Raw genomic sequence first — 23,020 nt, 5'->3', positions numbered from 1 at the left:
ATCTCATACCATGGCTCATAAATTTAACTCATGCCACTAAGCTCTCCTCGTATTTCGTTATCCTTGTTAAATAGGGATCACTATTTTTTCTGTTGTTTATTTAATTTTTTTACATTGTGTATTAATGGAGATTTCAATGCATTTATGAAAGCCAAAATGTTACATTTGGGAAATAACAGTTGGATGTACACACATGAATATGCGTTAAAAAAAATAAACTGCCTTCTTACAATTATTTCAAAGAAAAGTTGTTATTATTACGCTGCTAGCTTCATGCTAAAACTTTTTTCAAAAATAAATATTTAATAATAAAATATTTATGATTTAAAGATTTTGAAGAAAAAATCTCTGGCGCTATCAGAATAAAGTAGGGCTTATCTGAAAAATGGTTTTATTGAATCATATTTATTTAAAAAATTTAACAAATGAGAGTGTATTGAAAGAGATATTTAAAGCAAATTACTCAGTAAGAAGTAATGTCCCTATCGGATTTATGGAAAGGAACATAAAGGACCAAATTTTAGATTCGAGGTTGTGATTTCTGGTTATATACGAAATCCTTGTGATAATTGATTAACTCAAAATAAAAGCTATGTGTTTTATTTTATTTGGTAATGGTATTTATAAATATAGATTTTACTAGTAATCACATCTCGACTATAAATACATCCTCCTGCTCGTCTATAAAGTCTCCCTTCCGTTCGTATATACAGAATTTCAAATACTTTGTTATAATATATTTAAATAAAACACGTTTTTTAAGTGTTTAATACATTTTATTTGTTGTTGCTCGGTATTTTTCTGAGTTTGTGGCTTGTTAAATAAATATGTATATTTACTTAAATATATATTATGTGTATATATGTATGCATGGCAAGGAAATAATTTTATTTTATTTATATATAATATGCATAGTGTGTGTAGTGGTAGTAGTAGTTATTGTTATATGACATACTATTTTAATTAATTTAATTTGTTGTTCATTTATTTGTTATATATGTATGTATATACTGGTATTTAATTTATATATATCTAGTATGCTGTGTACCTTATATTCATATTTCCTATTTTCCATAAGAGGACCACACATCCTGAATAAACTGTTAGTTATTTTTTGGAAGTTTTCTCGTTCCTTGATTGTTGTTATTCTCTGTAATTTTGACAAGTCAATTCAGTATTTTTATTTGGTATAATTTATGTATGTATAGGGTTTTCAATTTATTTTATTTCAATAATATATTTTATTTCAAATATATATTATAATTGTATATCTAAAAAGATAAAGTTATTTAATATTGTTTATATTTATATATTTTTTAGAGTATTGTGTGTGTATATAGGAATATTATGTTAATCATTTGGTTGTATAGGTTTTCTATAACAATTATGTATTTTTTTATATTTTTACTTATATTTTAATATACTATTTTGATGTTTTATAATTCTATTATTAATTAGAAATAGTTTTTCATAATTGGAACTAGAAGATTTGTTTCATTACATCATAATACAGTGATTCCGAATGGTTAAAGCGCGTTTAGGCTGTACCTTATAAAACATTTCGATTATTGATATCCTAAAATACACCCTAAAGGCGCGTTTAGACTTAGAAATGCACTCGATTTCATTGTCAATCTCAAAGCGTATATTTGACTTATACGCAATAGAATTGACATATGATGTCGACTGGATATCGTAAATCTAGGCATAAGGCGCGCTTATAGTACTTTAGATCTACGAAATCCACTCGATTCCGATATTGTATAGGTCAAATCTAATCCACTAGATTTGTGAATAGGATAAGCGTGACGTATACGCTATGGAATTGAAATTTGAAATCGAGAGGATTTAGTAGTCTAAACTCGCTCTTAGACTATGCCTTCTAAATCGATTAGGTACAAAATCCTAGCTGTTCAGAATAGTGTTACAATTATATTAAGTTGATTTGTCACTATTTTCATGATCTTTGTGAAAAATTTTCATTCAATATTTTCATAATTTTGATAGGAATTGCTCTCAAGGGTTGTCATTCCCCTCAGCTCTCTCTTATTAACAACATTAATCAAACAATGTTCGTTTTTTAACATCAACCCCAAATAATTAAAAAAGCTATCGCTTATGGACAAATCTATCAGCCTTATTCTGGATATTCGCTAGGGGGAGATATCGCTTGTGAAAATTGTTTCACTTTCACAATCTCGCCTTATTCTGAATGAATATGGAGAAGCCAAAAATGCTAGATGCAGATCCGAATTTTCGAAAACGGTGGTTGAAAAAAGATTTGTTTTGCCATACTGTAATTTAAGTTGTAATGTGTGTTGCCCCATTGTAATTTAATTTTGTAATATTTTCATTATTTTATTTATTGATTTTTTAAAACAAATTTTACTTTTCATTATTATTTAAACTTCATAACAATATAAATGTGAAATATTAAGAATCCGCTTTAAAACTGCTATGTAATTAATTGAAAATACATTAAATTTTGAAAAATTTGGCAACATACATATGGCATGTGAAACAGTTGTTTCATGTTTTGATGCAATTTGGTGCAACAACTATAACAGATCACAAATAAAAGAACATTTTTTATGGTGATGACAAAAAGCGCATTGAACAATGTCAAAGACACAACGAATAATGGGAAGTAATATGCGATTGGATTCAATTAATTCGCAGTTTACTATTTCACTACATAATTATGTGCCTTTTTATTTAATTTCGATATTTTAACTCCCGAAATTTTTAAGTGGCCAATTCTTTTATGATATACCCCTACTTCTTCATTTTGTCCTTCCAATACGGCACACGATAAATTTAAAAAAAATTATTTTTTTCGTTGCTTTATTATTTTTTCATAAATATTATTTGAGTTTTTCACTTTCAATGTCTTTGTTTTGCCTCCAAATTGCATCAAACTCGGTTTAAATATTCCTTATTGCCTTTATACATTCCGTGGCAATATTTGGTAGAACATGCATCGTTATCAATAGGATTTCCAATGACATTTTATTTGCTGTTTTTGAGTTAAAATATGCATACAAACATTTATAATATTCAAAATCGTCATAGAACAAGTAAGGTGTAGATATTTTCCATAAAAATATTTAAAACTAAATATTTTTGTAGTCAGCTCCTTTAAAATTTATTTGTGAACAATTTCGCACAAAATGTCATCACATTCTCCCACTATTTGTAATCCAGAATAACTAATTTTTCCCCAATGCGTTTTTTTCGCTTTCGAACTTAATTCAGATTAAAGGGGAAAGTGAAAATGCGAAAAAAAATTCGTTCAGAATAACCTTGAGGTGTGAGGGAGGAGCGAACAAATTCACGGTGAATTGATGTCAAGAATAAGGCGAAAAAACATATTTTCCACCAAATAAAGATAAACTCATATTATAATTATGAACATACTGACCGGCTGCGGAAAGTGTATCATATAATTCTAATATCAGTATAGACAGTCAGGATTTAGTACCTCTATTTAGAAATCGAGTCAATTTTATTAATGTATCCACTAAAACACACGAAGATCGCTTTCACAAATAACAAAATTTGTTCTTACTTTTGAACACTAATATCTCGGTCAATTTTGTTCGATCGTTTCGAAACTGAAATCGTTATTGATTTGGCATTCGTACAAAGGAAGTAATAACATAAACGAAAATTAAATGATGATTCATTTAATTTGGTGTAAGCGTAAAAACGTTGAAACATTAATTTTGGAAAAATAGTATGCAAACGTTGCATATTTGCAGCTTTTAGCCTGATTAACAACGAACACGTTTACGTAAATCGTAATTTATTTGATATATAGACAAAGGAAGTGACAACTTAAATGATGGTTTATCATAGTGTAAATGCGCCTTTTCGCTCATTAATGTGCTATATTTACGCTTTCATGTCTTTTTCGTCTGTTTTTCGTCTGTTTTTCCGCAAAAACAAAAACATCAATTCTAACGGTACATAGGATAACCGCAAAATCGCAAAGAAAGAGAGAATTTTTAAATGTCGAATATATTCACAAAAACACTGAAAGGGTTAAACTACTAAATCCACCCGATTTGAAATGTCAATTCCATAGTATTTACGTTCACAACTTCAGTGGATTATATTTGACGTATACGATATAGAATTGACATTTGAGATCGATTGGATTTAGCATAAAAATGGCACATTAACGGGTCAAAAGGCGCATTTACACTGAACGTGTTTTATGGTGAACCATCATTTAAGTTGTGTATACGTCTAATAAATTATAATTTAATATGATATAGAATATTAACGACAAATAGCAGTCAAAAATTAAATTTGGCACAACATAAAAAAATATCGGATTCATTATTCTCTAAATATTTAAGATTTTCGAAATCTTTTATTTTTTTTTTGATTTGTGTTATTTTCTGTTTATAATTTTCTCTCAATAATTTTGATTTTTTGTTTTGTTTAAATTTAGCACTTTGTTTGATTAGTTTGGAGTTGTTTTTTTTTTTCTTTTTTTTGTTTCTAATATTTAGTAATTTTCGAAGTCCATTTCTAAAAAAGTTAAATTTCATTTCCTTCGACTCTCTAAATAAGTTTTTTTTTTGCTTCATCGTTTTCAAGACACAACAGTTACTGGTCCAGTTCCGGAAAGTTTGCTTCAAACTGGGGGAAGGAGGAATTCATTTAAATAACAATAAGATATTCAATAATTAAATATTTAAAATAATTATTTAATAAAAATGAACACCAACGTTAAATTTTATACGGTTCCTGTTGATAGACAGACGTTAGTGGCGGCGCTGGCATATTTGTCGATGTTGTTGCTGGTGGTGGTGGTTTAACTATGGTTGTTGCCGTGGCTGGTAATGTGGGTGTATTAGCATCTGGATTACATTCTTTATGAACTGTAAAGGAAAGAAAGGTAAATGTGATGTTAGAAAATGTGAAGGCAGGCATTGACTACAAGAGAATTTTGGTTGTAGGGCCTTGGTATTTTTTAATTTAGAGGAATTGTTTGTTTTTTACATTTCGGGCATTACATTTTCAAAATTACGCATCTATATTATTAAATCCGCTTTGGGTCCAACTCAAGCACCTCAGTGTTTTGTAAGATATGTATACAAAAGTATCGTAACATAGTTTACATACCTGCTGCTGCTGTCATTCTATTATATAAGTTTCGTTTTTTCTTTTTTAATATCGCATCTAAATTGTAGCCTTCTATGGCCATTCTGAAATTGAATCAAAACATAAAATATAAATTTATAGCAAAAACAGGAATATAAATTATGGGTGTTTAAACTCACTTTTCTATTCTGCTTAAACCTAATAGGTCCTTGAATACCAAATAGATTTTGTTTAGTGTCAAATTGGGTAGTCCCTGTCCCAAATACCGTATGAATTTAAGTTGTTCGGATTTTGGTAAACCGCTCTCCGATAAATCCAAAAAGGGTCTATGATCGGCCACCTTATATTCCTAAACGAATAAAAAGTCCAAAAAAAGGAGAACAAGAAGAAGAAAAAATATTCCATTAAATCAAATCCTCTAGAGAGAGTTTACATCATTTCAATATAACATGTAATATGTTCATTCATTCTTTAGTTGAAAGATGTGGACTTGTGTAATTTGCTCACATTGCAAAATCTGTTGAAATTTTCGATGAGAATATACTTTTCATAATACGTTACAGTCTGATTTGTTTGAATACCGAACTGTTTTAGTAATTCCTGTTTTTTGGGAGGTAACCTGGACAATTGTGTACAAATGCCATCTTCGATGCGATGAGTTTCATGCACATCGAAATTGTCGAAAATCATCAGATTTTCCAAGGGTCTGTTAGGTGCTGCCTGTGGTCCATTGGTTGTAGTTGGTGGCAACATTGTTTGGCTATTGCTGGTATTATAGTCCATAAGTGTTGATATTGTTGTGGCATGTTGTTGCTGTAATTCAGTTGGTATTAAAGGTGGTGGCTGAAGAACACTCATAGCATTATTACTGAGTCCATTTTTATTGTTATTAACATGCATTGATAATGTTGTTACTGATCCATTTGCTGGCATTGCTGTCGATGATGTTGTTCCTGCCGACACTAATGTTGTTGTGGATGTGGGAGCCACTAGAAAATCCATACTATCATTTGATTGCTGATTTAGAATATTTTTCAAATCTAAAACGACAGAGAATAATAAAAGTAAAATTTTAGCGGGGTTTTTTTTGAGGGCATGTTGTCTGCAAGTTTAAACAGATATGGACAAATCGGAAAAGCAATATTAGTTGTTTTCGGTTACTTGTCTAGTAACATTTACTCAGTAACTTCTTTTCAGAGAGTAATCCAAACATTCACTATCCATTCAAAATACTTACAATTTATGCAATTTATTTTTTAAGGGGACCCCCTATTCAAAAACTTTAATTTTACATTCTTATTTAATTCGAACCTCTAATAATTCAATAATGTCCCTTCAAAACTTTGCCAACTCTAGAACATATACAGCCTTATTCTGTACAACAATCCACCGTGAATTTGTTCGCTCTTCCCAGAACTCGCAGTGAATTTTTTTTTCGCATTTTCACTTTCCCCTAATTCTGAATAAAGTTCGAAAGCGAAAAAAATCCGCTTTGAGAAAAAAATAGTTAGTCTGGATTACAGGAAGTGGGAGAATGTGATGAAAATTGTTCGCTAATAAATTTAAAGGGAGCTGACTACAAAAACATTCACTATTAAATATTTTTATGGAAAATATCTACACAGTACTTATTCTACGACGATTTTGAATATTATCAACGGTTGTATGCATATTTTTAACTCAGAAAAAGAGAAAGAAATAAAATGCCATTGGAAATTCTATTGCTAACGATGCATGCTCAACCAAATTTTGCCACGGAATGTGTAAAGGCAATGAGGAATATTTTAGTCGAGTTTGATTGAAATTGGAGGTGACACTGACAGTGAAAATCACAAATAAAAATTATGAAAGAACAATTATAAAGCAAAAAAAAAAATAAATAATCGTGTGCATGATTCGAAGGTCGAAATAAAGTAAGAGGAGAATATTAAAAAATAATTGGCCTCTTTAAGAATTTGGGGAGATAAAATATCGAAATTAAATAAAACGGCACACAATTATGTAGTAAAATAATAAACAAAATTAAATTACAATGGGGCAACACACATTACAAGTTAAATTACAATATGGCAACACGAATCTTTTTTCAATCACCATTTTCGAAAATTCGAGTTTCGCATTTTTTCTTCCACCCTATTCATTCAGAATTAGGCGAGAATGTGAAAGCGCAAATTTTTTCACAAGCGAGATCTTTCCCTAGCGAATATCCAGAATAAGACTGAATATATATATAATATGTTCGTAATGCTGTCATATAGATAAATGTGAGTACCTCATTTCTCATAACATAACACAATATAATTGTAATAAATTAAAAGCCAATTTGTATATTTTTGCTTACCGCCAATTCAAAACCAAGGAAAAAAAAATAAAGACATTTTGTTTGAAAACTTTTCTTGTTCAGAAGTAATATTTGTTTTTGTTGTAGTTATTATTTTGAAAATAAGATTTTTTATTAATATTATATAGTAGGTATATATATATATATATATATATAACAATTTCTATACATATATATAATAATTATCATTTGTAATAATACACAATAATAAATATATATATAAAAAAATAATAATAAAATATGATAGTCATAGCATTGTTGGTGTTTATTGTTATTTATATAGATTTAGTCGCCTGCTGCAGAAAGCAATAGTTTTGTTTTTGTCTAATTAATTAGTTTTTATATATAAATTAAGAAATAAATAGATATAATTTGTAATAATTAATATTAGGCATTGTTTAAACATATTGTAATCTCTAGTTTGTGGTGTTTCATGTGGATTTATGGGTATGTATGTATGTTGTAAGTATTTAATAAAAAAGAATAATCTCACTTTATAAGGAATAACATTGCAATATATATTTAATAATTTTATTTTTCGGAGTGTGTTGATGTTAGTATTTTATTCCGTAATGTAAACGGCTTTTATGTGTTAAGTGTAATTTGAATACATATCTATACATGTCAATATGCAAACGAACAAAATAACAAAGAAATTGAGTCACTTGAAATTAATTTAAATTATAATGTTCTAATAATATTAAAAAATAGTAATCAATAAATTTATAATAAAATTATGGTTTATTTTTTAACATTATTTGTAAAAAAAAACAAACACTACTTAGTAACACATACATGAATAGAAAATAAACGCATTAAAACATACAAGGTTCTCCTAAATAAAAAAAATGCAAAAATGTTCAGTGCTTAGAAGCGAGTGTGGTTGTTGTGTATATAGGTTGAGTATTCTTATAGCTTAAGTTATTATATAGATAATTATGTGGTTTTTGGTCGTAGCAAATTAGTAAAGAAAGGTTAATTATAGTTTATGGTAGATTGCAAACAATTGGACAATACAAGAATTTGAATGTTTTATGTAATTTCTCTTATTCAGAAACTAAGGTCACTGTATTCGAAAACAATGTGTCGCACAATATCAAATAGATCCCAATCTTGAATAACAAATCCGTTAACAATTTTACCGTTTTCCCACTATTGTTATAATATAAATCCTAATGAATAATAAATTTGTATTTTACACAAAAAAAGGATATGCATATTTCCCAAAACAAACATTTTATACAAAATTGCATTCCTAGGGAAAATAATAGCTCAGGGATATTTATAATTAGGCTCTGATAGTCGTTTGCTATACCGTTCACTATATTTGTTGAAATATGATCTGTTGTAATCACGATAAAACTCGGAATTTTAATAATAAATCACCCTCGGCAGATTTTTTAAGGAACATAGTGATAAATACCCTGGTAATATATAGAAAATGTTTGGATCTCCAAAGCTATTTTTCACGATGAATCTTGTACTACCCTTACATCTTCATCGGCAAATTATAGATGTGAATGGCTGCAGAAATTATAGTTAGATTCTGTAGGAACAAAAGTCTTCCCCCCGAACTGGATGATACAGGCGTTGATTACTGTAAAAACGAGGCAGGGAAATTAGAGACGATATACTTTGATGGAATACCATTATTCGTAGTACGGTGTATCTATAATTTACTATATATATATTATAAACAATTTTACGTTCCTAAGAAAAGAATCCAAAGTGTAAACCAGTCGTACTGGGTCGACTATATGATACCCTTCAACTATTCTACATATGTATCCTAACAGACGTCGTATTTTCCATGGAACATTGAAATGAAATTGAACGGACTTAAATATGTGATCTTTATCTATATGTAAACCGACTAACATCAATCCCTACACATGCCATTCTGAAACCTATGCAAAATTTTGTTAATCGATTTAAAGCAAACTTGATTCGATATGCTGCACTATTTAATATTGAATCTCAATCAGACACCCATTAATTATTTGGTGTGCAATTAACATCAATAGATCGAAATTATATATAGAAGCTATGCTATATCTAAATCTGAACCATTTTCAAGAAAACTTGTCAGAGAATAATTTAAATTAATTTCAGTACATTGTGTCAATCGGCCTAGCTATGGGTCTTTAGTGCACTTTTTAATTAAATTGGGACGAAAATATATAAGGAGGTTATGGCATATAAGGAAGTTAAAGTACATTGTACAAAATTGTGTGCCAATCGGCCAAACATTGGGTCTTTAGTGCACAATTTACATTAAAACTGACGAAAATATATATGGGAGCTATATTTAAATCTCAACCGACTTTCACGGAACTTAGCACACATCATTCTAGACTCAATTGTGTACATTATGCAAAATTTTGTGTAAATCGAAATATATATATAAGGACTTTGGTACAACATTTATATAAAATCGGACGAAAATATGGGAGCTATATCTAAACTTGAACCGATTTTTTCCTTTTTTAAATAGGGTTCGTCCTTGGGCCAAATAAATGAGCTGTAAGACCTGCACATCGTTTACAATTTACCTGCACATCGTTTACAATTTAACATCAACAGCGGGACGGACATGCATCAATTGACTCAGAAAGTGATTCTATGTAATAATAATATCCTGTACCGCAGTGTGGTGAAGGCTTAAAAAAACTAATAAGATATGAGAATTTGAACTAGGCAATCAATTGGTTAGAATTTGGTGTTAGTTCAGTAAACACAAATCATGCTCGTATTATTTCTGGACTGATCGGGCTTTGCACACTTAAAATGCAATATATGGGGGGACAAACATTTGTCAAATACAGTTTATATCTATTATTATATATTTTCCATGATTCAGCCTAGTAGAAGTTTCTGCCTTGGACTCGATGACCTCGAAAAGTATTGCATAGTTATAAATCATATTGATAGAATATAATTATTACTATGCAACATTTTAAGTCTTGAAATTATATTGTACATATTATAATTGAAATGATAAATTTTCTTGTTGGGATTTTATGCAACTTAACAAGATCAATAATCAGTAGGTTTGTTTCAAATAATGCGACCCTAAGGAAAAATAAATAAATAATCATTTTCTTTGCTAATTATTTAATTTCTTTGTAAACAAATTTAAAACGTTTTATTATTGTCCAAAATATTTCAGCTAGGAAGAAGAATGTGAAAATAATTTACTTTGTTTTTGCTAAATTATATTTCGTCGTTCGCTTTTGAACGAAACCAGTCAATATTTATTGAATCTCATAAAATTGTAGGATACTTGGTCTTAGCATATTTTTTTCAATAATCTACGAATATAAACTGGGAAAGGATAGCTTTCTAAGTCTGAATAAAATTAAAATGCAATTAGAAAGAATATAAAACTGTTAACATATAACACACAATTAAATCTTAGTCTAAACATGATAATATGATAATATTACGGTCAAGGGGTTTGGTTTTCATTTTCTTGTTTAAAAAAATAATAATACTAAATAATAGCCTTAATACAATACTAAAAGGTGTCTCTCTTTATAGCATAGAATTTGCCTCAATGAGCAACTGAATTTAAAAATAAAAATAAAACAATCAACAATAAATTAGAACGTGAAATTGCTCTCCACAAAGACACAAACACAACAGACAAAAATAACAACAATTGAAAATGAAAAATATATAAAAATTTTGTAAAACAAAACTAATGTAGTGTATATTTTGGAATTTTGAATATGAAATCAAAATATATCATGCGCTGGTGGTAAATGTTGTTATTGTTGTTGTCGTGTTGGAGAGTGTGGGGGTTGTGGGGATCATTATTGGGATTTGTAAATATGTTTGCCTAATGGGGAGGATTTTGAACAGCAATGTGTTGCAGGGGATGATGTGGCTGGGTTGTTGGATGTTGTTGTTGTAGATGAATCTGCTGCTTTTGCATTTGTTGTTGCTGTGGATGCTGCTGCTGTTGTTGATAAACAAAACCGCCGCCTACGACAACAGTCCCACCGCCGTTGGCGGCATGGACGACAACGTTATGTTGCAGTTGCTGTTGATGACTGGTCATTTGTGAGGGATGATGTATCAAATGATTCGGCGGCTGCTGTTGCATATGATGCGGATGATGTTGTTGTTGTTGCTGCTGCTGTTGAAGGTGAAGCTGGTTTTGGTGATGCAGTACTGCTTGCGGATGATGCTGCTGTTGTTGCTGCACATGAAGATGTGGATGCTGTAGATGATGATTAGCCGCAGTTGTGGGTGGCAAAGGTGATCCAATAACCGCCGAAGGTCCAACATTGGCCGAGCTAACCACCACAATAGGACTCATCGGCATGCCCGGACGTTGAACATGATGTGGGTGAATGTGGGAAATTTGTTGTTGCTGTTGTGGCGGATGTTGGGAAAGGGTTTGATGTTGTTGTGAATTTGGGGTGCTGGGAGTCTGGGGCCGGGACAAACTGGAAATGTGATGTTGATGATTAATTAAGTGATGTTGTTGCTGCTGTTGTTGTGGCAGAGCGGTTAAGGGGGTTGTGGGTGCAGCAGGCTGCTGTTGATTATTATGCACATGGGAAGTCCTTGGTGTTGATGGTCCATTCATAGCCGCTTGTTTAGTTGGTGTTTGCATTACCTCAGCTCCGTTTACATGATTATGACCATTTGAATTGCCTTGGGTAATTTCATTGTTGTCACCGTTCGTTGCAGCAGCAGCGGCAGTTGTTTCACCGCCATTGCTTGCAATTGTTGACTGAGAAGTTAACGCAGTTTCTGTCACAGCGTTATTGTCACTGGAGGCGGATATAGCTGTGTTGTTATTTGTGTTTGAAGGAACATTGGTGCTTGTGGTGCTATTACTATTATTTGTTGTGGTGGTATTGGGGGGATTGGCCGCGGCTGTTTCTACAGCAGAATTGGACATCGAGGATGTGTTGGTTGTGGTGGTGGAGATGGCTGTGTTACTGTTACTATTGTTGTTGCTAGTGCTAGGGACAGTTCGATTATCAGTACCTAAAACATAATTTATGCCAATTTGATTAGAACAGAAATTGTTGTTTTTTTTTTAAGAAATGAAAAAATAATGAAAATAATAAATTAAAAATAAATATATAGCCAATTGCAGAATTTGTTAAAAAAGTAATTAAAACTTTATAGCAAAATAATAGTAATAATAAATTCTTTCAAGTGTATTACTATTGTTGCATACCTATCATTAAATGTTTCGTTTTACTGTTATCCTGAATATTTATTTATCACTTTTATTTGTCACAAATCAAATCAAGGCAATTGGTCTAAAACTATTAAAATATTTAATAATACTTTACACCATTATCATTAATTAATATATTTATTCCCTAACCGTTTATTAATAATTTGTTTCGATATAATAGATATATAACTGTTTTTGTTTTTACTTACCCGCTGCGGTGTTTGCTAGGAAGCTCTTAGTTTTCTCTAGAATATAAGGCAAATTATAGCCATCCTTTGTGTAACTGAAAAAATAAAATAAGAATATTTCATTAATAAAATATTATTATTTACAGGTATATATATGTTTTCAATTGGGATGAAATTTGGCACTGTATATTAAATTGGTCCAAGGACGAACCCTTGATGAGGATCGGCTTAGAGTTAGATAAATATCTAGCTAATTTTTTGGTCGCCACCTGGATTTCTCCTGATCAAGCAACGAGAAATCAAATAGATTATATTGTGATAGACAAAAGGCATTCATCCAGTGTTTTAGACATTCGATCGATCCGAGGGGCGAATATCGATTCGGACCATTACCTTGTGTCAGGCAAAGAGATGGTCCGCACCCGTCTGAATGAAGCAGCAAAGGTGCGATCTAATGTAACATGGAATGTTTGAATGCATGCCCAATAATTGGAACATCAGCATCCTGTGTCCCATTCACAAGAAAGGAGATAAGACAACTATAGAGGAATTAGCCTTCTTTCCATTGCATATAAAGTGCTATTCAGTGTGCTGCGTGGACGACTGAAGCCAATGACATTATTGGACCATACCTATGTGGCTTCAGACCTGCAAATCCATTATTGGCCAGATTTCCACTTTACACCAAATGCTGGAAAGGACCCACGAAAAACACATCGACACATTTCACCTATTCGTCGACTATAAACCTGCATTCGACAGCCTTATCCGTTCAGAGGTGTTCAAAAGTCATGTCTGCGTTCGGCCTTCCTCCAAAATTAATACGACTATGCAGAATAACTTTGAAACAGCAGTAAAAGTCGGAAAGGACCTCTCGGAGCGAGGGTTCAGACAAGGTGACAGTTTGTCCTGTCATCTGTTTAACATCCTGCTGGAAAAGATCATAAGAGATTCAAAGGTGAACAGAAATCGTGCTCTGTATACCAAACAGCATATGTTACTCGGCTACGCCGACGACATCGACATAATGTGTCGAACATTGCGAACGGTAACTGTCTCCCACGGTGGAACTGGCAGTAAATGGCGAGAAGACCAAGCTCATGGTATCAAGACGTCAAGACGTCCAGTAGACTCAGATAAACTTTGGAACTTGAAAACTACAGCTTCGAGGTAGTGAACGATTTTATATACCTCGGAACCGCCATAAACAGAGCTAATAACATCAGCTTTGAAATTCGGAGGAGAATAGTGTTGGCCAATAGATGCTAAGGCCAAAACCAAGGCCACTTCTCGCCAGACCAAACTCACATCCTACAAGTTTCTGATATTACCCGTGCTGTTGTATGGATCTGAAGCATGGGTAATTGCCCAAGCAGATGAGGCATCACTGGATCGATCTGCGTCGGCGATGACGTTTCGTCGTCGAATCAGTGACTACATTGTGAGAATGGAGGAATATACCCCAGCTCAAAAGGCATATAAAAACGAACCAGCTGAGGGTTCCGGCAGAAGGGGAAGGCCACGAATTAGATGGAAAGATCATATGGAAAACAACATGGCCGAACATGGTCTTTGAAATTTGATGAGATGCACACAAGACCGATGCGCCAGGAAATATTTTTGTTATGCTCGGCTTATGGAACAAATGTTCTGTCACAAGGCAGCTTAATAAGTAAGTAAAAGACACTAAACATGTGGGAGAGTGTCGTACAAGCGAATGTAACCATTATGTGCCCCTATATGCCGATCATTAGCATTTTTACAGTTTCCGAAAAAATATCTAACCAAATTTTAATTCGATTGAACTAAATTAAAATGGGTGTATGATTTTTGGGACCTACAGTATATGGATCTTGAGCGACAATTTTTCTAAGACTGTCTGGGGCAGGCGTCTACTGTGAAAGGTTAGGCCTTGAGTTAACCTACAAGCTGGATTGCAACTGTAGTGTTTTCCAAGGTGAAATCTTCGCGATTTGGAAGGCAGCGGAATTGATATAAAGTCTGGATGCAGAGGTCGTTGAACCGGTGACTATCTTTATGGATAGCCAAGCGGCTCTTAAAGCCATCAAATTTTGTTACATCAAATCCGAAGCCGTCCTCAAGTGTAGAGCAGCTCTGGAAGAACTTAACCATAGCTATCGGTTGTGTTGGGTACCAGGACATTGTGACATCTTGGGTAATGAAAGAGCGGACTAACTAGCTAGACGAGGATCTCAATCCACCGATCTAGTAACTGATGACTCAATCAAACCACCCATATGTTTTTTCTATAGGAATTTTGAGACATTCTTTGACGAAATAGCCTGTGAACTTTGGCACAACGAACCTAGGTGCAACGTGTCAAGATCAATTTGGCCGACTCTGTCTACCAAAAGAACGCACTCACTGTTGAACCTGAGCAAAGCTGAAATTAGAGTGATGACGGGAATCATCACTGGTCACTGCAACATCAAGGCTTTTACTAGTAAATGGGATCATGATGCCATTGATTACTGTAGACTCTGTGTTGACGAGGAGGAGACGGAGACAATTGAGCATCTCCTGTGTCATTGCCCAGCCCTGGCTTACAGGCGGCACAGACTAATGGGTGCTCATTTTCTACACATCTTCTGTCTGACTCATAGGGCCATCGACCTTCATTCTTCTTTTATTCATTAATGTAAGATTCTCAACTCTTCTTTAATTTACTAATCCCCTATAGATCTGTCTTTGGTCTCTTCTCTTCACCGTATCTCTTCTTGTGGATGATCACAACGGACCTAACCGGTCTCAGAGTGTTGCAGTCACACATATGACTGCACATCCCCAAACCTAACCTAACCTTCTAAGACTGTCTGTATGGAGCTTTATGTGAATTAGATCTTAATTAATACATGGAATAGAAATAATTATGATTAAACAAAACTGTGCATTTCGGTTTCATAGTACGAAAATTTCTCAATACGGCCCATAGCCCAATCCTGAAAAATTTGACTTTTCCAACATTTAACCTATCCCAAAAATATTGCAATTTAGCATTGTGAGTTTTAAGTGGGTGGAAAACTTCTTGGCACAAGTTGGTCTAAGGAACTTCTAAATTATTTAAATTTCCTATGGAAAGTTACATTGGTAAAACGTTGTTATTGCTGCTCTAAGCATACGACTGTTAACAACCTCTAGTTAACTATTTTCTTGCATACAAATTCAAATATGTTTGCGTTCGTGGCCACAATTTACATTGTATCTCTAATTAGCAAAGAATAGATAAAAAAGAACATAAACATATGACAAACAATTAATATTGAAATGATACTTACTTTTCGGTACGTTTTGTGCAAAATAAATTTTTAAAATTACTATAAATGCAAAATAATGTAAACGTCGGTAAACCTTGTCCAAGATAACGGGCAAATTTGATTTGATCAGGTTTATTTAGGCCACTTTGATTGAGTGATAGAAACGGTCGATGATCTTGTATATCATATTCCTGGAATGAGAAAGAAAACAAAAAAATATTCAAATTAGAAATCGTACATAAACTTGCAATAAATAAATTGTTTGGTGGTATTGTTGTTGACTACTTAAATTATTTTTTTATCTAATATAAATCTGAATGGGCGGAGAGGGGAAAATGTGAAACAAACAAATTAATCATTTAATACAAACTAGATTACAAAATAGTTGTTTTTTCTTCTTCTTATTATTTTCTGTACTCCATCCAAATGACATATGGCCAAGTCTGAAAAACAACAAATGGTTTAGACGACATCATGTACGTGTTTTACAGCCGTTGCCACCAGCCATACAACCCAGAAACCAGATATTAATTCAAATGAAAGAAACTAAAACCAGTTTCAATTATACATTAATGTGGAGAAATTTTAAAGATTTTATGGTTCATAGATATAATTGTGTATGCATGCATGTACGTGCTACGGAATATGAATATTATTTTTATTGAGAACTCTTGTAGAATAGAGCCTACACATTAATACTATGAATTTAGAGATAGTAATTTCAACACTTGAAGCGAATTTATTTTAGGAAAATTGTTTCAGGACCTCTTTTTCACGAAGGGTGTAACCTATTTAAATAAACTTTGTGTATATGGATAATTAAGAATAATTTCAAGAGTTTAATATAGGAGGAATTGAAAGTAAGTTTGGTTTTGGAAAATCAAAAATTGTCTCAGAAATCTGAATATTCAATGGAAAATGTTTCTATTTTTAGTGGATGAACCACAAATGAACTGGAAAATCCCCAAATGACAAAGGATAGCAACATTGTTAGAAAGTAAAAAACGAATATGAAAACCTCTTGTGAGGGATTGTCACATAAAAAGGATACAAGGACCTGTTAGCAGTTATATTATATACAGGTGAGAGGAGAAGAAGACATAGTTGCGAAGTTATCAAATGGAAAAAGAAAATTCTTTAAAACACCCTGCAATCAGACATTTAAGATTTAGCAGAGATTATGCTATGACATCTTTATGGTATTGAAAAAAAAACAGAATACATGACTTCTTTATACAAATTACTTAAATACTTTTCATCCTCTTCCCTTTTTTGCTTTAAAAACACATAACCTATATAGAGGATAAAATGTCGTCATCATTAGGATACGCTTATTCATTTCCTTGAATACAACGAAAGGGAATGACATAATGCGGAAATGGCATACGTTGAAGCACATAGTTTATGCGGTTGTCAAATTCTTTCAAATAAATAGACAAATTGGTCGAATTGTTAGTAGGACACATTCATCAATACAAAGAGTGGTAAAAATTTCCAATCGACCGGGGCTTTTGTTCCTCGTCTACGTTCTGCGCAAAGCTTTGCAAAGTGTGTAAAAAAATCTAACTCTTTCAGCATCGCAAATTGGTGAACGCGTAAAAGATCAGTTTCACAAGAATTGTTTGTAGAACACATTCTTCAATACAAAGAGAGGTAAAAAATTTCTAATCGACCGGGGCTTTGTTCCTCGTCTACGTTCTGGCCGGCCGCCAATACTCACAAGTGGTGATACCAATCATGCACGCATATGTGCATAAATCTTTTACGCAGACTTCTTCTACTGAGTGTATATGCAATATTTTAAAGCTCTAAAATTAGGTTTATTAGATTGGCAGAATCGGAGACTGGCCTAATAATGAAAATGCGAATATTTATCATCAAAAATGGTTTTACAGTTTTTTAAAGAATTCTCCAGCTCTTTTTCCCAACATCTTCTGGCGACGAAATTTATTTATTTTTTGATGTGCGGGAATAAAAAGAAGTCTGTGGCTGTCATGTCAGGATTGTACGGTGTATAACCCGTCAGAAGTAGCTACGTAAATTACATGCATTTCCAACGTATAATACATACGTCAAAAAAGTCGGAAATTCACCCAAAACCATTAGGTTTTTGACAAAATAGCTACTTCCATTAATCAATTTGGAAATTACAAATGCTTTACTAAAATCCATATTAAGGAAACCGTCCCCAATCTCGTTTTTAATTTTTCAAGATTTTCAATGGGCTGGTAAATCAATATCAGTGCTTGTTAAGGTTTGTAACTTTGCACATATATATTTGAAGATTTAAAAGAGAAGAAAAATAATTTACAAAAATTATGTAATTGTTTTGTTGTTGTTTTTTGTAATTAAAGAGAAGTCCTTATTTTTGATGGCGGGCATGATAACTCCTCACTGGAACATCGGAATCCGAAAATTCCAACGGTGTTAGAAAGAGTACATGTCTGGCTCTCGTATGAACTAGGATTATTGACTTCGCTCTAAAAGATCTTCATCGATTGGCTTTATTTTAGTTCATACGATAGCTATACACTCACAGAGCAACGTGTAAAAATTTGGAATCGATTGGGTTTTTAGTTTTTGAGTTATCGTGCTCGTCATTCGCAAAAGAGAATGACGAGCAAGACAAGGGGAGGGGGTCCAGCAGCAAAATCCTGCCTTGTACTAAGTAATAATGTATGTCACACAAGAGACCAATAAGAGACCTTGCATAATAATAAATATATCTGACTGGATATATCGATGAATACATAATATCGATCGTTATAGAGAAAATTCCCTTATATAACAACAAATTATTTTTGATGGAAAATGTGGCTAGACAAATATAAAATTGGTGTTTTAGCGAAGATCCACTGTATTTATGTATACACACATACATACACATTTATATGTGGTTATGTGACAGATTGTATACGAATATAAGCGTGTATTTTATACAAATAATTTTAATGAATTCGGTTCGGTCTATATGCCACCACCACCCAGAAATTCCATAAGCTTAGAGGAACATAAAGTCATGTGTGTGTGTGTGTGTGTGTGCATATGTCTCAATTTTGTCAATGGTTCATTCAGCCCCAGTAAGCATGTCTACACACCAGCACACATAACCATATACAATATATGTTCGGACTTTTATTGGTTAGTTTGTGTTTAGGAGGTGGCATTAACCGTTATGGGTGGCAACCAGTGGTGGCAGGGATTTTAGGTATATATCGGATATATACATACATACCACCTTAGTTATATCAAATATTTTACATTAAACCTAATTATATATTGCACATAATTTAAAATCGAAAAGATGGGTGGTGGAGAGATATTGATTTCTCATTGACAAATGAATGAAGATACATTAACCGGCATCATAAGATAAACGGAATTGCAACATTTCGATATATTCACGGAAGACCCCATAAACTACGAGTCCATTTAGCGATGAGATCGCAATATTTAAGATACAATATTGCTAGTACTACTACTGGGATGTTTGGCATTGAAAATGGAATATATCAGACCATACCGTTTTGGTATATCGCCCATATAACGATAGCCATAAATATTCGACATTTTAAGCCCATTTATCAACAGAATTGGCTGCAATTTATTACTTTTGATTCTCATTAGATATCAAAATTTCCTACCAAAATTTTTGAATATGAGTAGTTGTTTGTGGTATCATTGGGTAGCAAATCTACCTACCCAACATTTTGAATATTGGGCCTTTTTAGTATATCCCTCCTCCAAATGTCGATATTTTGCAAAATTTGGACAGTTTTTTTTTTCAATAAAATTTAGTATTTTAGATTTAAATTTTATTGAAAAATTCCATATCGAAAAATTATTAATATACTCTAAACTTTCGGGGTAGTCCCTATATAATGGAACTCCTCTCCATTATTCGGTATTTTGGGGGATTTTGGGCCACATTCTTCATTCGAATTATGTCTAATTTGATATAATGTGTTCGCATTGGTGGCAATGTATTCCCAGCAAAAAAAAAATACATTAAAAGTCCCGATCGATTGTAGGTACTTTTAAAATGTTTTGTTTTTATTTTTTCAATGACCTGCAATTTTTAAATATATTTCTTCAACTATATGCGTGGATTTTTTAAATATTTTTTTTCGAGGTCCTACAATAGACGTTGCTTTTTTAAACAATTTTTTTCAAGGACTCACCAAAGGCATGGATTTTTAAATATTTTTTTCAAGGTCCTACTACAGACGTGGATTTTTTAAACAATTTTTTTTTTTCAATGACCTACAATAGGCATGGATTTTTTTTAAATAATTTTTGCAAGGACTTACAATGGCTGTGAATCTTTTAAATAATTTTTTCAATGACCTAAAATAGACGTGGATTTTTTAAATAATTTTTTCAAGGACCTACAATAATTTTTTTCAAGGACTTACAATGGCTTTGGATTTTTAAAATAATTTTTTCAAGGGTCAACAAAAGGAGAGAATTTTTCAATTTTTTTCAATGACTACAATGGCTTTGAATTAAATAAAATATTTGAAATAACTTTTTCAAGAACCTACAATAGACGTGGATTTTTTTAGTAATTTTTTTTTTTTCAAGGACCTACAATATGCGCAGTTTTTTGGAAACAGTTTTTTTCACCGACCTACAAGAGTCCTTGGATTTTTAAAATGACGGACCTATAGGAATACCAAATTTTTTAAATGTCTTATTTGATTGACCTACTACATGGGAACAATGGACGGGGTGTAGTTCATATCGTTCCTTTATCGGAATAGGTCCAATGAACTAGTTCGTCTAGGAACTACCAAACTCTACAAATGGAACAAACTTAAAAAAATAATTGTCTAGCATGCATATTCACTAGTCTATAGATTTCCCTCTCTTCTGTTGAGATCCGTCAATCATCTGAAATAAATGCTAACAACAAATCGACTCATTATCCTTTGATTGTGTTCAAGTGGGTGGTTGGGGGTTTAATTGTGTATACATCCTGTGTGATAGAGCTTAGCATTGGCTTTTGCATTGACATTATTTCCGTGAACATTCAATGAACGTATTTAGGAGGGGAGGAGAGATGGTATTACTGATTTCAAGTATCCATGATTAAGATATATAGAAGCGGACAAGCATATACATTGTTGTAGCATTTTAAATTAGTCAGTTTGTTGACGTGACGTAACGTAAACGTAAGCTATTCGTTATAGCATTTTAAAGCTCAATTCCATAACGAAAGCAAAACGACGAACTGCAATTTAAATTAAAAGCGAAATTGTATGAAAGTCCGTAAATGTTACAAGAAATGTTACTGAAACTCCAATATTTGGGCCATTGCGTTAATGAGACGGAAAATTTGGACTAGAACTGTACGAATGTACTAAATAGTATTAAAAATTCGCACATTTGATACTGAGTGAACGAATCTATAGATATAAAATAGAAAAAAAATTGTTTGTATGTCACCGATAGACGCAACAACCGATAGACGCAAATACCTCCAAATTTCTGTACATTTAATATGCGTATATCTTTAGAACGGTTATAGATACCGTCTTCAAAATTTGTCTGAAAAACGTAGGTGTAAATACACATCATCCATACAAAAATGAGCGTGGTACGATTGGGAAAAAATGCACTCTCCGTTTCATTTAAATAATTTACATACAGAGAAAATATTTTTTTTTGTTTGATTAGTCAAAAACTGCTCAACCGATTTTACTGAGAATTTTTTTATAGCGCCTCATGCTACCCGATAGAAAAACCATAGGCTAGATAAAATCCTAGAATTTCGTGTGAATGTGGAGTTATAGCATCAAAAGTAATCACAAATGTGAAATGACATAGGTATTCTATTTTTATATCCTAAGGAGAATTACAGATTACCGCTTTAAAATTTGCAGAGTAAATTGGTTACAAATACGCATCATCCCTATAAAAATTGTGGTGATACAATGGACGAAATTTACTCACAACTGAATTTAATATATCTATACTTGGAAAAAAGAAACACTTTTGGTTGTAGACACAAAAATCGTTGAATAGACTTTGCAGACATTTTCGCAGTCAGTCATGCCATCCCACGGAAGTAAGTAATGCAAATTAAAAATTCCAAAATTCCGCGATGACGAAGAGTTATAGCATCAACCGTAACCATACCTCTGAACTATTATTAATTTTCTATGCACATATCTGACTGAACAACTTGAATAAATATGCTCATAAAAGTATGTATGATACTCAGATAAGTACACATCCAATCATAAATGACCAGGAAGTAAAATTTGGTCAAAATCAGAAATTTTCGACTCATCATTTTTTGTCCTATTATGTTATCAGGCCAACAGTTCAGTAATTCCGCTAAAGTCTATTGCTTTTCATCTCTCCATGTTCATACACATTGGAATAAAATTTGTGTAAAATGAAAAATTATGGACATAATATTTTTAACATTTTGTCATTTTGCAAAAAAAAAAAACATTTCAGTTTTTTACCTTTTTTTAATTTTACCACCATTGGAGAAAACGAATATGAACTCAATAAAAGTATGTATCAGCAATAATTGGGAGATATCCAGAAGCGAAATGCGGATGATGGATTAAAAGTTATAATAATCTGAAATCTGTGGTGCGTTATCATCATATCTGACATGAAATCAAAATATGTCCATTACTTGAGAAATTAGGTTTAGTTGATCAGACGTATATTACTACAACTATTATTTCGGCGATGTATAGAGGAAACTACTAACTCAATAGCCACAAATTCTATCTTCGGACTTGAAATTGGTTTCCTAAAAAAAGAGGATTATCAGGCTTGGCAAGTTAAGTTAGCATCGTTTTTATTAAGAATAAAGGAGAACGGCATCCAAATTTAAGTTTGACTATAAATTGACAATTTATTCGGCAAAAATTCC

At 32.3% G+C, this 23,020-nt stretch overlaps 1 protein-coding gene across 1 annotated transcript in view; it reads right to left on the bottom strand.

Moving 5' to 3' along the window:
* Positions 1-4,815: 4,815 nt before the first annotated feature.
* Positions 4,816-23,020, bottom strand: part of LOC133336370 (myb-like protein Q) — a gene marked incomplete at its 3' end in the record, with an annotated part of 40,866 nt that continues 22,661 nt past the window's right edge. Inside the window, exons 2-8 of the mRNA XM_061544668.1 lie at positions 16,144-16,313; positions 12,869-12,942; positions 11,319-12,460; positions 5,623-6,132; positions 5,295-5,464; positions 5,137-5,219; positions 4,816-4,892 (exon numbers count right to left, since the gene is read on the bottom strand). Of these exons, the coding sequence (XP_061400652.1) occupies positions 4,816-4,892; positions 5,137-5,219; positions 5,295-5,464; positions 5,623-6,132; positions 11,319-12,460; positions 12,869-12,942; positions 16,144-16,313 (2,226 nt within the window). The remainder of the gene's footprint in view (positions 4,893-5,136; positions 5,220-5,294; positions 5,465-5,622; positions 6,133-11,318; positions 12,461-12,868; positions 12,943-16,143; positions 16,314-23,020) is intronic.

This window comes from Musca vetustissima, unplaced genomic scaffold (assembly GCF_032173495.1).
Source record: "Musca vetustissima isolate MV318-11 ecotype Yass unplaced genomic scaffold, APGP_CSIRO_Mvet_v1 utg31085, whole genome shotgun sequence".
NCBI lineage: Eukaryota > Metazoa > Arthropoda > Insecta > Diptera > Muscidae > Musca > Musca vetustissima.
Note: the sequence above shows the minus strand (reverse complement) of the source record. Positions and strands in the feature narration are given on the sequence as shown.